This window comes from Anoplolepis gracilipes, chromosome 12 (assembly GCF_047496725.1).
Source record: "Anoplolepis gracilipes chromosome 12, ASM4749672v1, whole genome shotgun sequence".
Classification (NCBI taxonomy): domain Eukaryota; kingdom Metazoa; phylum Arthropoda; class Insecta; order Hymenoptera; family Formicidae; genus Anoplolepis; species Anoplolepis gracilipes.
Window position 1 is genome coordinate 4,874,683 of NC_132981.1, and position 14,574 is coordinate 4,889,256.

Genomic DNA, 14,574 nt, shown 5'->3' on the forward strand with positions numbered 1-14,574 from the left:
GTTTATGTATAATTAATAATAATAAATAAGTTATAAATTATATTATATATTATAACATTATCTAGATATTTATTTAATATTGAAACCTCAGTTTTACTTTTATTTAGTTTGTATTAAATTCATCAAAAACTTTATTTTATTATTTGTTATATATATATATATATATAATTATTTGATACTTGATATAGATATAAAAAATTAACAATTTTTTTAATCAACTTCATGCAAATAACAGTAATATTTCAAATTTTTAGAATGCTATAATATTAAATAATTATTATTAATTATATAAATGAAAAAAACATATATATAATGCAGGCGTATTTTAATCCATGTTTTATACATATATAATATTTTTTGTTGTAGAAATTTTATGCTACGGCTAATTAAGGAAATAATTAATATACTTACATCGAGCCTTTAGCTACGGTCATGTTGAGATTCTGTATGACATGATTCGGATTCTTAGTGCTGCCATAAGACTTAAAGGCATGCCTAACGCTAACGGCCTGTTGACGATTCCAGGTGGGGTTGTTTAGACCCGGCGACGCTAGGACGGTGCTCGTCGTCACCGTCGTCAGGTCCACGTTGCTGTCCGTATTGTTCTGCATCGTCGTCGCGTTCGTAAGACTCGCGGCACCCGCACTTCCGTCGCTGGAACACGAACGAAACATGAGGTTAACGAGAGATCACGTTGTCAGAAATCGCACGCACTATTATTGATGTAGAAGGATGTCATAAATCGCATGCGACGTCTTGTGCAATCTTGTGCACGATGACTGTCGGCCAAGATTTCTTTGCGCGATATCTCGCAAGATGCTTATAATGCATCGCGTACAAGCATGATGGGAAAAATATTTTATTTTACGAGAGGTAGGATTAATTGCGTTTCTACAAATAAATTATGTTTCTTTGTAGACAAGGATTAATGTATAGCATTAATATAATTTTTATTAAAACATTTATATCTGAGATGATTTATATAAAATGTCAAAAAAATACTTTGAACCTCCAGAGTGATATTGTAAAATAATTTGAACTATTAATTTAAAATTTTTTTGGTGAAATCTTGGGTAAGAAAACCGAAAAACTCTATCGATTAAGCCAATGACAATACCTTTTTTTTGGCACAAAGAGTGTCACGATTCAAAATGAAGATATCTCGCAGAGAAAGTAGGTTTATAAAACCAGTTAAACTCTATTACTCCATTGTTTAAAATCATTGTGACGTCAAGGAAATTCTGGTTGTCGATTCCTTCCTCAACAGTAAATTGTAATCTAGGATGATAAGAATTGAACGTATTTATTCGGCTCTTCATTGCCTAATTATTTTAATTTTATTATTCACTTCTATTAAAGATAAAGAGAGCTCTTTTCTGAGCACCCTTTTTTTATTACGGAAAATTGCAACCCTATATCGACACTTTGCCTCGTCCACAGCGTGTCCAACCTCGTTCAAAAAAATCCAAAAGCGCGCCTGCGAAATCATCGCGTATTACACGCATGGCGAGAAACGATTCTGCAAATCTCGGTGCGAATTGCACGGCATATAGAAAGAACGTAAGTTACGCAAGAGGCGTGCGGCTTTCTTTTCGCTGACGCGCGTGGCAATTCATTGGGCAATATGTGGACGCGCGCTCATGTGTATCCTCTGTATCTACAGAGGTATCTACGCAGGTGTGCATGTGCGTGAGATGTGCGTGTATGTATAGATGCTCGGACACGGAAAATTCATCAACGCATATGCATCGGCGCGATCAACGAGCGCGAATTCTCGCGGTTTCTGTTCCACTCGTTTCGCACCGATCTTATTTCGCGATTTTTGTTCCTTCAAAGTGACATTTGTACGAATGTCGTCCCTGCGTTTTAGTAAACCGCAAGAGAATACAAGTATTACACTTTGTTTGAATGCATTGCTATCTCTTAATATAAATATAAATATAAACTTTATTTAAAAATTGATTTGTAAGGTAAATTGTAACAATAAATTATAAAACTGAATTGATTTTAGAATTGATTTACAAATTCACATTTCACTTTTTTTAATAATTTAAATATATATAATTATTTATGGATTCGCGCATTTTGCTTCAAATCTATTATTACCATTTTCGATCAAACACAGCTTTCATTTTAATTATTCTTGTCCAGAAAAATATTTGCATTTTATTTAGACTTGTTAGAGTTTTTTACTTGATGTATTTATCTATTTCAGGATTAAAAGTACGTTGTCGCAAAACTTACTTGTTGCACTTAAAGCATTAAATCAACTCAAACAATTGATTGTCGACAATTTAGATAGATTATTATCTTTGAATTATTTGAAAGAATGTGTATCTAACTGGATATGCGGATGAATTTATATAGTGACCTTTGTAAATGTCACTATAAAACTGTTGCAAAAATGTTGTAAAACGTTTTCCGAGGAGTTTTCGTGCGCAAGTATATTAATTCACTGGTTTACCATGAATTATGCGCGTGAAGGGAAATGATTTAGTAATGTTCTATTGGTGCATAATTATTAGTTATAGCCGTTGATATATGCGTTACCTTGAAATGTATAAAAAGTGTATCCCGTGAGCCTCGAAAAAGAATCTCGACAAATTTATGTGGCAACAAAGTTATATAAAATAAAAAAAGAAAACCGTGCGTGAAAAACTTGTTACTCGTGATGAGATTATACACAAGAATAAGATAGTTTTTAAAACAAATAGTTTTTTAATGTTAAATGTTTTATTTAAATTTTAAATAATAAACGCTGACGACTTTTTGAAGTATCAAAATACATGTTACGGATTCATCTTATCGATAATCTTTAAGCGCAGTTTCAATGGATTCAAATTGGCTCTTGTTGCGTTCGTTAAAAAATTAAAAAATTAAATATTGATTGCTTTTATATAAAATTTTATAATAATTCTTTTTATCAAGTTATAATTGATTTCACTTGACTCTAAATAATACCACACCTATATTGATTTGAGGTAATCGATTTATCTTCTCGTCGCGAAAAACAATTGTTTCGTAAGTGACGAACGGCTTATGCATAATAAATAGCAAAATTATCAGAAGTGATTTTTTAAATTATTAATACGTTATAAATATTTGTTAAAAATAACTGAAGAATTTTGATAATTTTAATACTTGAAATATATAAAAATTAATTGAGACACAAAATTATAACAAATATTTTGTTCCGTGACCTGCATCAAATTGTACATACGTATATGTGCGTTTAGCAAAAAATGCAATTGCGGGAAAGTAGTGAACTTAAAAAGATATGTGCTGACATACTTTTGATTCTTGCATATTAATCTTAAAGTGCAAATAATCTTTAAAAATTCGAGAAAAGAGAAAGAAATAATAGATATTTTTACAAAAAAGCATATATACAACATCGAGATATAATAACGAAAGTGATGCTATAATAATCATTAGTGCGTTCGTAAAATTTGATCGTACAACAATTATATTAATTAAGTCATGTTTTACGACATTTAATATATGTATAAGATCAAGGCTCTCTTTTATAATAAACTAAACGATTGATAAAGGCAATAGAGAGCAAGCAATGCAGTGTATAGCAGTTGATATGTCAAGTAATATAGATAAAAGTAAAAGTAAGAGTGAAAAAATTATATGTATGAGAATATAATTAGTGTAATGTGTAAAAATCTCAATTAATTTAATACATAGAATTAAACTTAAATTTAAAATTAAAATATAAAAAGCCTATTAGCAGAGTTAGCGTAGCGAACGTTTCGAGCTCGAATTTGAGTCTTCCTCAGCACAAAAATAATAATTGGTAATAAAATTTTATCATGTACAAAGTGAACGACCCTTAAAAAACAGAACAGAAAAAACTGATATACATAGATAATACTTGTTTGTTAATCGCTCAAAAAACACTTGGTGGTTGTTAGACCAGGAAGTATTTCTTCATGTAGCATTGCGACCTGATCATAATTCCAGTTTTGATCCTGGAAATATTTTATAACTTTTTTATATACAGTCTAAATTAAAAAGATTAAAGTCACCATACTCAGTAAGTTTTTGATTGAACAAACGTACAGGTTTAAAGGTCGATCGGTTTCTGTCAAATTTCAGATGAGCGAGTCGCTTATGTACAGTGTCTCTATTTTGAAATTTTAGGTAGTGTGTTTATAATGTCATGATATAAGCTAGGTAAATTTTCGGTATCTGGTTGTATTTTTACTTTTACTTTTATCTATATTACTTGACATATTAACTGCTATATACTGCATTGCTTGCTCTCTATTGCCTTTATCAACCGTTTAGTTTAATATATATATGTGTAATAGAGACATTCAAGATTGTGCATAATGCACCTTTGTTGATTAGTCTGTTCCTGCGATGCGATTTCGGTGGCCAACACAGAGTTGGATGGTATATCGCCGACTCGAGCATGTTGTCTAGCTGTCACTAATCTGAATATAAAATGATTTAACATATTGATATGCCTGATATTCAGAGAAATAGAAAGATAGGTTACATTCATGAATAACGATGGATTGAATCATTCTCCGAAAGTTACCAGTCATTTAATCGGAATAATCAGAATCGAAATTCCTGCATTCTATTCTATTTTCAAATGCGTTTAAAAGTCATCGTATTGAGCATATTATCAAAGACTATTTTTTTACTTATGTAACGTTTATCACACGCGTTATCAAAAATCTTAATAAAGCTGTCTCTTTATACATATAAGATTAAAATAATTTTCCAATAAAACTTTTTAACTTAAATCTTTTCATAAATAAAAAAATGTATGCAACACACACTTGCTGAGACTTAATATAAATGTAAACACGATGCAATTTGTCATAATTAAATTTCCGAGATAATTTCTAAGATTGAGTCATCTTTTTTAATAGTAGCGAGTATCTTCCGTAGATAAAAACAAATGAGAAAATTCTCATTTAAACCCATCGCTATAGAATCGTGGAGAAACCTTTACCGATTAGTTTTCACTCTCTGCGTAAGCTCGAGTGGTGGCAATTCTGGTGTGGACAACTTGTCGCGCCGTTTGCGTCGCGTAATCGTCTCGCGTCTGTGGAAGAAAAGTATCCCACACTGTTGCAAAACAATCTTAAGGATTAACCTTCATATTCTCTTAATAGGCTTGGTAAATAATTTGACTTCCTAGACTATTTGTATTCAGTGTCTAATTGCAACGTTTTATGAAGATGTATATGACAAAGAGTAGAAAATTTATTAATATAAATAATTAATTTATAACTATTTAACAATATTTTAAATTTTAATATTTATAAATATTAATAAAATAATTTAATAAATATATATATACATATATATGTATATATACACATGCAATAATTTTTTAGATATTTAAATAATTTTTAATAATTAATAAATAAAATTAAATATACATGAAAATAATCAAACTTAATTTTGCACGAATGCAATAAGCAAAAAATAGATTCTGATTGCATATTTAGCTTTATAAGAAGTTTAAGCACACGAAGGTTAAAATATCAACGAAATCATCATTACCGATTTTCATGTATCCGTGATACAAATTTAGATCTGGCTTTGGTGGTGGGCGGACACGATTTGACATGTTTGCGTCCCATGATTGTATTTGGTCTGCGAAAGGAAAAACGATGATGATGAACCCTGTAGGCACGAAACTAGTGATTGCATCTTGAAGCAATTAAGCGTTTGAATTAGCTTTACCCGTGATGCATATGTGCACGTTGACCTTTCTTTTAACTTCACTTTTACTGTCGTAAGAATACATGTGCGAAATCAAAAATATTCCCTCAGTGATTTATGGTTACTTATTGTTAGTCTATGTTCGTTTTATGGCAGATAGAGATATACATCTCTTTGTGATAATATTAAAAATTTTGTTTATAATCTATTGTATTAATTTTTATTAGAATGAGAGAGAGAGACAGAGAGAGAGAGAGAGAGAGAGGGAGAAAAATTATAAATGTGAGTATTGGTTCTGATTGATCATAAAATATGTCACTGTGTTTCGGAGTAAACTTAATACTCGGTAAATCGATTACTCGATTCACCAAGGTTTCATTTATTTTTTTCTTAGACCTAAAGTCTTTATCAATTCGCATATCGATAGGTGTTGTAATAAACACTAATTATCGAGCATTAGTTATCAATCTAACAAATAACGCAATAAACGTAGAGTATAAAAAATATAGTAATTTTAAAAATATCTTTGTATACACATATGCAGATGCATTTATGCTCCAATTGGATTATCTGATTCTTATTTAGAATTCTTATCTGAAAATCTGTATCTTAATTATATTTTGAATATAAAAAATTGATTGATTATTGATAACAAAAGGCTATTATATTTCCTCATGCGGTAAGAAATCTTAATGGTTTCTTCCACGCGTAATATATATGCCGTGAAAAAAGGCATCTTTAAAAAAAAAGAATAAAATCGACGTGCGTGTTGCTTCCACTTTAATAATAACTATAATCAAACTCTGTGCAGTGTGATTCCTTGGTTAAACTCGACTGCCCGTGCGAATCGTCATGCCGATGTGACAGCGAAAGTTGTCACGGTATTCTTGCGTAGTTAGCGGTATCGTACCGATGTTGGAGTTCGCTGCCGGTGTCGTTTTAATACTGTATGAACCTCTAAGACGATGTGGTCACGGCCGCGTAGAGCGTTTACAGAGTCTATCGGCGTTCGATAGAGAGGATATCGTGATTTTTCTTGCAACGTGAAGTCCATTCGTCCGTTTTATGATAGTCATAAAGAATGTTAAGCAATGTAATTTTAGAATCTTTTTTTATATATACTTTGAATTGATAATACTTTGCAGTTATAGCTCGAAGGAGCGTCTGTGAAACGTTTCGATTTATTCTTAAAGACTGACTGGAAGCTGAGACATTATTTTTTGAATAATTGCGTATTTATCTCTTCATTTTGGTTCATGTCTTCGACAATCGATTATACAATTCTAAATTGATTTTTAATAATATTTCCCAGCATACAGGAAAATGAATCATACATATTGTTAATAAATAAACTAATTAGTCAATCTTGTTTGCACTCCGGACTTTTTCACAAAAAATTTATGTATATATATATATATACGCACACACAATATTTTTATATAATAAGTAAATAATTAACAGATCTTACAATTTGAATTTTTCATAAAACATTAATAATTATAATATTAAGTAGAAAATATGAACTTTCGTTACTTCAGAGTTTGCAGATGTAACTACTCGGATATATCTAATTCTTTTATGTTACTGAAGATTACGTGAGAAGAACCATTTTATTACACACCTCAGAATAGACAAGCGCAAAAAATTACTCTAATCACTCAATTATTACAATATTCTGCCAATTATTACTTCCGCGTTTATAATTTCAGTTTCGACATACGTGATCATTGCAATTAAAACACATTTTAATCGTGATCAAGGACGCACTTCAATCCGCGTGTATCATCTGGAATACGGCACGCATAATTTTCTCACAAGATAAAAATCTCCGAACACAAAGTTAATTGTTCGGTAGCTCTATGTAAAACCGCTGACAGTGCAGTCTATTTAATCGCAGATCAGCCGCGTTCTTCCTCTCATTGATTCCATCATAACACATACTATCATTATGATTGATTGCCGTGAGATTACGATAAGTCGTAATTATCGATCATCTGTTAAATCCGGCGACACATAAGCTCGTTCACCAATATAAACGAAGTAGGCAGATGCGCGATTTGCCGTTTGCAAAATAATACTGTGCAAATATCTGTCTGTCATACCCCCCACAATGCTTAGATATCGATTGCGTAAGTGCGGCATTACGAACGTGAGCTTAAACCCTCGTTCATCAGGGTTATACATCCCTCCAAAGGTCATGTGCCACTTGTCGTTCATTATCTGTCGGTTTGGTATAATATGCACTTTTTTTTCATTTCATATATGTATACACTAGAGAATGATAATTAAAGATTTACTTAACAAATTATATGTAATAATTGTAAAATATAAATAACGTAATTTACATTAGCGACGAGAACTTATGCATACAATATTAATATTTATCTAGTTATTTATGTAACAAAATGCATGCCTATGAATGAATAATTTTATGTAAAGCATTCCATTAATAATAAATAAAAAAAAGATTTTATTGATAACTTAAAAAAATAGGTGTTTGCAATCAAGTAATGCAGTAACGTCGCAATGATAATATATAAAAAACAACTTACTAACTGTGCAATTAAATTCATGACATATTATCGAGATACTACCAAATAGCTTATCCGAAGATGTTATCTCTCTCAAGAAACACATAATTACTTTTTACATCTTTTTCAAGCATATTATTTCATGAAATAAATATTTTAATGATGTATATATGAGAAAAATGCTTAGAAGAATATTTAACTTTAATATTTGTTCTTTCACAAGTAAAAAATATTTATCTTTGTCAAGAATACAACTATATTATATAGAATATAATATAGTTATTATGTATGTATATATCTTTTTAATTATGAAAAATAAAATTATAATACAATTATTTTCATTAATTTAATGTATTAAATGCTGATTTTTTTATATTTAATTTATTTTTATATTAATAAAAAATATGTACAAACAAAGCGTTTAAATGTATTGCATAACTAGATATCGCTACATTCTTAAAGTATTCAGCACTAAACATATTTACAAGCGGTAATTATTTACTTAATGATTTGTATATATGTTGTTTATATTTTATTATATTTTGCATATTTTGCGCTCTTGATCGCGTAATTAATAATTAATTTCTAATACATTAAACAAGATATGTTTGACATTTATATTTTATATATTTTTATAATATGTATATAATATACATATATTTTATAATTTATTTTGATGGTTTTACTTTGATTATTTTTTATTATTATTAATTATAAATATATATATATATATAATTTATAATATTTTAATAATATTTTATAGTAAAATGAATTAGCCAGCCTCGATGCTTGTTTTTGGAGCATGTTTGTCATTAAGGAAAAGGGATGCAATATATAGATACAAAATCTCTTAATTATGCAATTAATAATAAATTATATTATATTACGAAATTATATAATTCTCTTATTGTGTACACACGGTAAAATAATTTTGACGATGGAGCTCAATATCCAAAAGGTTTATCTTGAAAGAACTAAGTAAAACAGTTTTTAATAGCTAATGATTTTTAAAGGTTTATAAAGTAAATATCAATCTTATTTTTGCAAAGTAACATTTTGAGATTAAACTACGACGTTACTCAGTTAATTGTCTCTCAATTTTTTTGGTTCTTTTTTTAAATTTTTTTTATTGCGTACAAATTTGAATACTTTTTTACATATCTGGCTGGTTTGTGTCTCTTTTTAGGGAGTTATATTAAATAGTTGAAGGGTCCGCAATTAAGACAAGTTTGCCGCTATAAATTTGCGCAAATCCATCCCGTCGACTTAAACATTTGCTAACACCCGATTTACTAATGTCAACGAAATCACTGTACACACGTCGCTTAGTATTCAAAAATCGAAGTGCAGAATTGTTACGCAATACGACATTCCGATCAAAAACATCGAGCAAGGATACATGTAGAAAGATTCATTGTTTTCTGGGCCATGGTCGAAATGCGAATTCAACGTCGAAAATCGATGCAAAATTTACCTCTGTAATGTATCATTTCTTTGTAATATTTCATTTCTCAAAGAAATTTTAGTGGCTGCCACATTTTTCCGTTATGTGTCTTCTTTAACGTATTTTGCTCTTTCTTCAAAAGAATATTTGAGAATATATTCTTTTTATAATAAAATTATATATATATATATATATATATATATATATTTATATATAAAAGTCATATAAAGTTCATATATAAAAAATATAAATTCAAACATTAAAGTAATTTTTTTTATAAAAAACGTCCTCTCCTTTTCTTTTCTTTCTCAATTCTTTTTCTTCTTTATGTAGTATAAAAATTAATGCAAGTACTCAATCGAGGAGTTGTTCAATTAACATGTGGTTTAATTCGCGGAATGTTCCATTGCGTGAATAAATATGATTAAAGTATAGTGTGACGATTACTTTTAATTGAAGTGAGATTGCATCGAACATGTATTGTGCGATACGCGGTCTTCTTTCTTAGGTGTATTAGTTTGTCGTGCGTTGTAACTTGCTATTTTTAAACTCGATATACATTACGTAGATGAAAGGCTAATTTAATTAATCCCACTTAATTAGTTCCAATAATTTAATTAATCTCGCTTCCTTTCCTGTCTTCTCTCTTACTCGACGCATGTTTAATTCTGATAGTAACTTTCTCGTTTAACTCTGAGATTTTTGTATGTATAGCTATTTCTTTTTTCAAGATTCATGCTTGCTTTTTATATACTTTTTGGAAACAAAAAAGGCGAAATTTTTTCCGTTTAATAATTATTCTTAATTATCGTCTCACTTCCGTTTAATAATTATGCTTAATTATCATCTTACTTAATTGTGTGTGCAATTATCTTACTTATATATTTAAATTTATTAATATAAGTTATAAAAATTTAAATTAAATGTTATATACGTTTTTTTTTATTTTTCAAATATACAAGCGTGATTGCTCAATTTATGTCCACCGTTTAAAGATACGTGCGTTGACTTTTTAATTATATATCCGATTCCACATAAGAGATAGCCTTGAAAGCTTTTGGTAGACATTTAGCCTGAATTGAGTCCGGAAACTTTGTGAATACTTTCAGTCTATGCTCGTCTGCAATCAATGAAATCTCTTTCTAATGGCACATTAATTGGATAATGAGTATAGCATTAGTATAAATAATTTATTAATACAATATTAATTTGTTCTTAAGTTATAAAAAAACTAAATTACATACAAAGATATAAATTTGAAGAAGAAAAATGTAAAAAAATGCGAATTATTTTGTGCGCAATTGTAAACATACGATATTTAATAATCATATTCAAAATATATCGGTTCTAGTGACAAATGATTGATAGATGATACGTCACTTATGACGTCTATATTAGACTCTTCTTCAGTTTCGGCAGTTGCTTAAAATAAGTTGACTCAGACTTATGCAAACAGAATTGGTATTCAAAAGGTATTTTTCAACACGCAATTATATATTACTTACAGTGCCTTCGAACGTAGGCTTGATAACGGATTATGCTTTCTTTATTTTATTATGAATTTTATAATATCCTATGTGCGTAAGCTTGTATACACCCGCGACGCTTATATAATTATAACGTAATGGCACCTTATTTGTCTCAACGACAGAATCGCTCATTCGCGACCACTATACATATAATCGTCTATCTCTGTAAGTATTTTCATGAGGAAATAAAACCGTTGATCTAAATTATATTCGAGTGAAACTTTGCGGCTTACGCGAAATTACGACTAAAGTACACGTAACCTGTTATACGTATTTATTATTTGTAATTGTGACGTCAGAAGCGGGCAAATTACTAAATCACTCGTTCAAAATAACATTTGCAACTTCCAGCTATAAAAACAAAATTTCTCTACTTCAGTAAATCAATTTTAAAATTATTGTAAAAAGAGAGAGAGAGAGAGAGAGAGAGAGAGAGAGAGAGAGAGAGAGAGAGAGAGAAACAAAAAATATAAATTAAATAAGCAGTTGACGTTTGTATGTTATAATTATTAAAAAATCTATGTTAAAATGCTCCGCTATTATGTAAATCATTTTGATAGTGCTTTCCAAATATAGAAATCTTACGAAAAAAATAAAATTATTTCGTTTCACTAATCTAAAAAATCTGGTAGAAAAAAAAAGAGAAATAAAATATAAATACGATGATGAATGGATGATTGTATATTAAAATAATTAAATATTTACAAAATACTAATTTTATGTAAATAATTTTGTTGATGCTTCCTACAATATGGAAATCTTACGGAAACATTAATTATTCCGCTTCGATACAACAATCTTATAAATCTTGTAGACAAAAAAAAAAGAAAGAGAGAAAGACAAAATATATAAACTGAATACGATGACGTTTGTGTGATAAAATTGTAAAAAAATCTACAAAATGCTCCAATTTTATATGAATCATTTCGACGATACTACCGAGCATCCCAAGGTAAGTTTTCTACAAAGTTTCATCCGAAATGTTAATTTCGAAATGGCATTCCCTCTTGTTACACGGTATGTTTACATTACATACCATCTCCGCGTGCGCTTTACGCGGCTTACGTAAGAAGGACGGTATACCGGTGTCGTTTATGTTTCACCGGGCCCCCGAGGGTTTGGAGAACGCTTCGCTTGGTCCCGCCTCGCTTATTTCGACGCTACCAAGTCGCGTTGCACCACTTTCGCTTTAATATCCGCACCCGCAACTGACCTTGGCACATTTCCAGCACATCGTCACGGATTCCACCCGCGATACTGCACGCTGGCCGCGCGATTTTCGAGCGTGACTCTAATGACCAAGTGTCGCGCGACGCCTCCGACCTTCGTCGGGTAGATTTCTTTCATTTCATTGCGTCTGCGCCGGGTGAGACTCTGTTGTCATCTTTCCCGGGTTCGCGATGACATATCGAAAAAGAAGACACTGTTTAAGTTCGCGATCAATAGGCAAATGTTTATGGCTTCGATGATAGGCTGTCAAAATTATACATTATTTGTTTTTTTATTTATTTTTATTTATTGTTTATTAATTTATCATGTAAGACTTTGCCTCGTCATTTCTCTCTACATTTCATCGCGCCTTCGCGGGGTGAGACTCTGTTGTCATCTTTCCCAGGGTCGCGATGACAAATCGAAAAACAAGACATTCGTGATCAATAGGCAAATATTTATGGCTTCCGGTACATAATTTCGACAGCACAGGCTGTCAAAATCGATACCCTTTAAGATGTTTAATTTGTCAAATAACATTATATTGAGTAATAATATTTTTACTTTTTTTTATAATTATATTGACTAGATATAAGACGTGAATTTTCTATTTTAGCAGATATTTAATGATGTTCACATACTTAATAGTGTGCTTACTTTAAGTATCTAATGGCATCAATATTTTCAAGAGAGTAATGATAATGGATTAATAATACCGATAATATGGATTATTATTAATAAAAAATCAACAAACGAACACCAAATTCCACGAAGGTTCATGTATTCTAGTTGATTGACTCAGACTAAAACGGCTCACAACAACACTATGACATCTGCCACATTAACACTTCTAACATTGCGTTTAAGAATTTGAAAATCTGTATGATTGTAAGTTTTGATTAATTTATAATGGCTAAAGAAACAAAAGTTATTGTTGAAACGTCCCATTTTTTTCTTTTAATTTTATTTTATGTCTTTTAACAAATTGATGTATTATAAATAGTAAACCGAAACAAACACCTATAGCTTGCTCGTAAAAGCCTATTACTTAATTATCCAAATTTGTTTAACAAACGAACGTATTAATAAATGTCACTCTAATTATTATTATTATTAATAATACCGATTAATAATACTTTTAATATTTGACGTCAAGTAAAATGATGAAATATAAAACTCTTGATATATTTCATAGCAAATAAACAAAAGTATTGATACTCTTCATTCAGCTGGAGTTGAGTTCCAAGACAATCATGTTGATTTCGATTATGTAACGCATGTATGTGCACAATTCACTTAGCGACACAATGCACATCGCACGAGTTGCTTTTTGTGCCACTTTTTTTTTCGTTGACAATTTTTATCGCGTCTGTCTGTAACCCCTTCGGGTGATGCATAGCGTGAATCTGCAGGCTTCTATGACAGCTAAGAACACGTAAACACTTTGATCTTGTACTTTGAACCGTCGATGTTTCCTTGAAGCAATTCTCGCTATATCTAAACCTAGCGAAACCTAGCCGTTCTCGATTGGCCGATCATATTCGAACGTCATCTGATTGCTTTGCGAATTCTCAATCGTAAACATATAGAATAAAGTCAGGTAACAATTCATGAAATCATTGGTTTGTATTTTTTTCGAATATAACAAGAGAGATAATCCCGGAAGGTGATCTCTTAAAATCGAGACTCATCTGCAAATTACGTACATGTGTATATAAGAGACAATAAATATGAGAAAAAATAGTCTAGATGTTATAAAAACAACTAAGCAAGCAAGTTCTTTCGTGCAATTACATCAGACGAGACAGCGCAATTAAAAACATTTGACCGTATTACCCTTTCCAAGAGGTATATTCATAATTTCTCGGAACGTACATATGTATAATCAACACAATATCTACATACAATCTCCACGTTATCGTTCAGTTTTTTTCAAACATTTAAATTACACGCGATGATGAATAGAACAAAGAAACAATGAACAGCTTACAAAAAACAGACTCACCTTTTTTGTTAATGTTTATTTAATTTATATTTGCAATAAGAAAATACATTATGCAAACTCATCATAAATTGCAAGTGCACTTGAATATTATTGTTTTCGTCGCAATATTATATATTGGATTGAGTTATATTTAGATTACATTTATAATATTATGTTCAAATT

The 14,574-nt window shown here is 30.2% G+C and overlaps 1 protein-coding gene across 3 annotated transcripts in view; it reads right to left on the reverse strand.

Annotated features, from left to right (window-relative positions):
- Positions 1–14,574, reverse strand: part of Snu (ABC-type transporter snustorr) — a 52,328-nt gene that overhangs the window by 13,175 nt on the left and 24,579 nt on the right. For 2 of the 3 annotated variants that reach the window (XM_072903440.1, XM_072903442.1), the window contains one exon: positions 412–654. In XM_072903440.1, coding sequence (XP_072759541.1) covers positions 412–654 — 243 coding nt within the window. Of the gene's footprint in view, positions 1–411; positions 655–4,346; positions 4,446–4,975; positions 5,069–5,532; positions 5,626–6,604; positions 6,925–14,574 lie in introns of those variants that run through there. The other variant, XM_072903439.1, reaches the window with a different exon arrangement.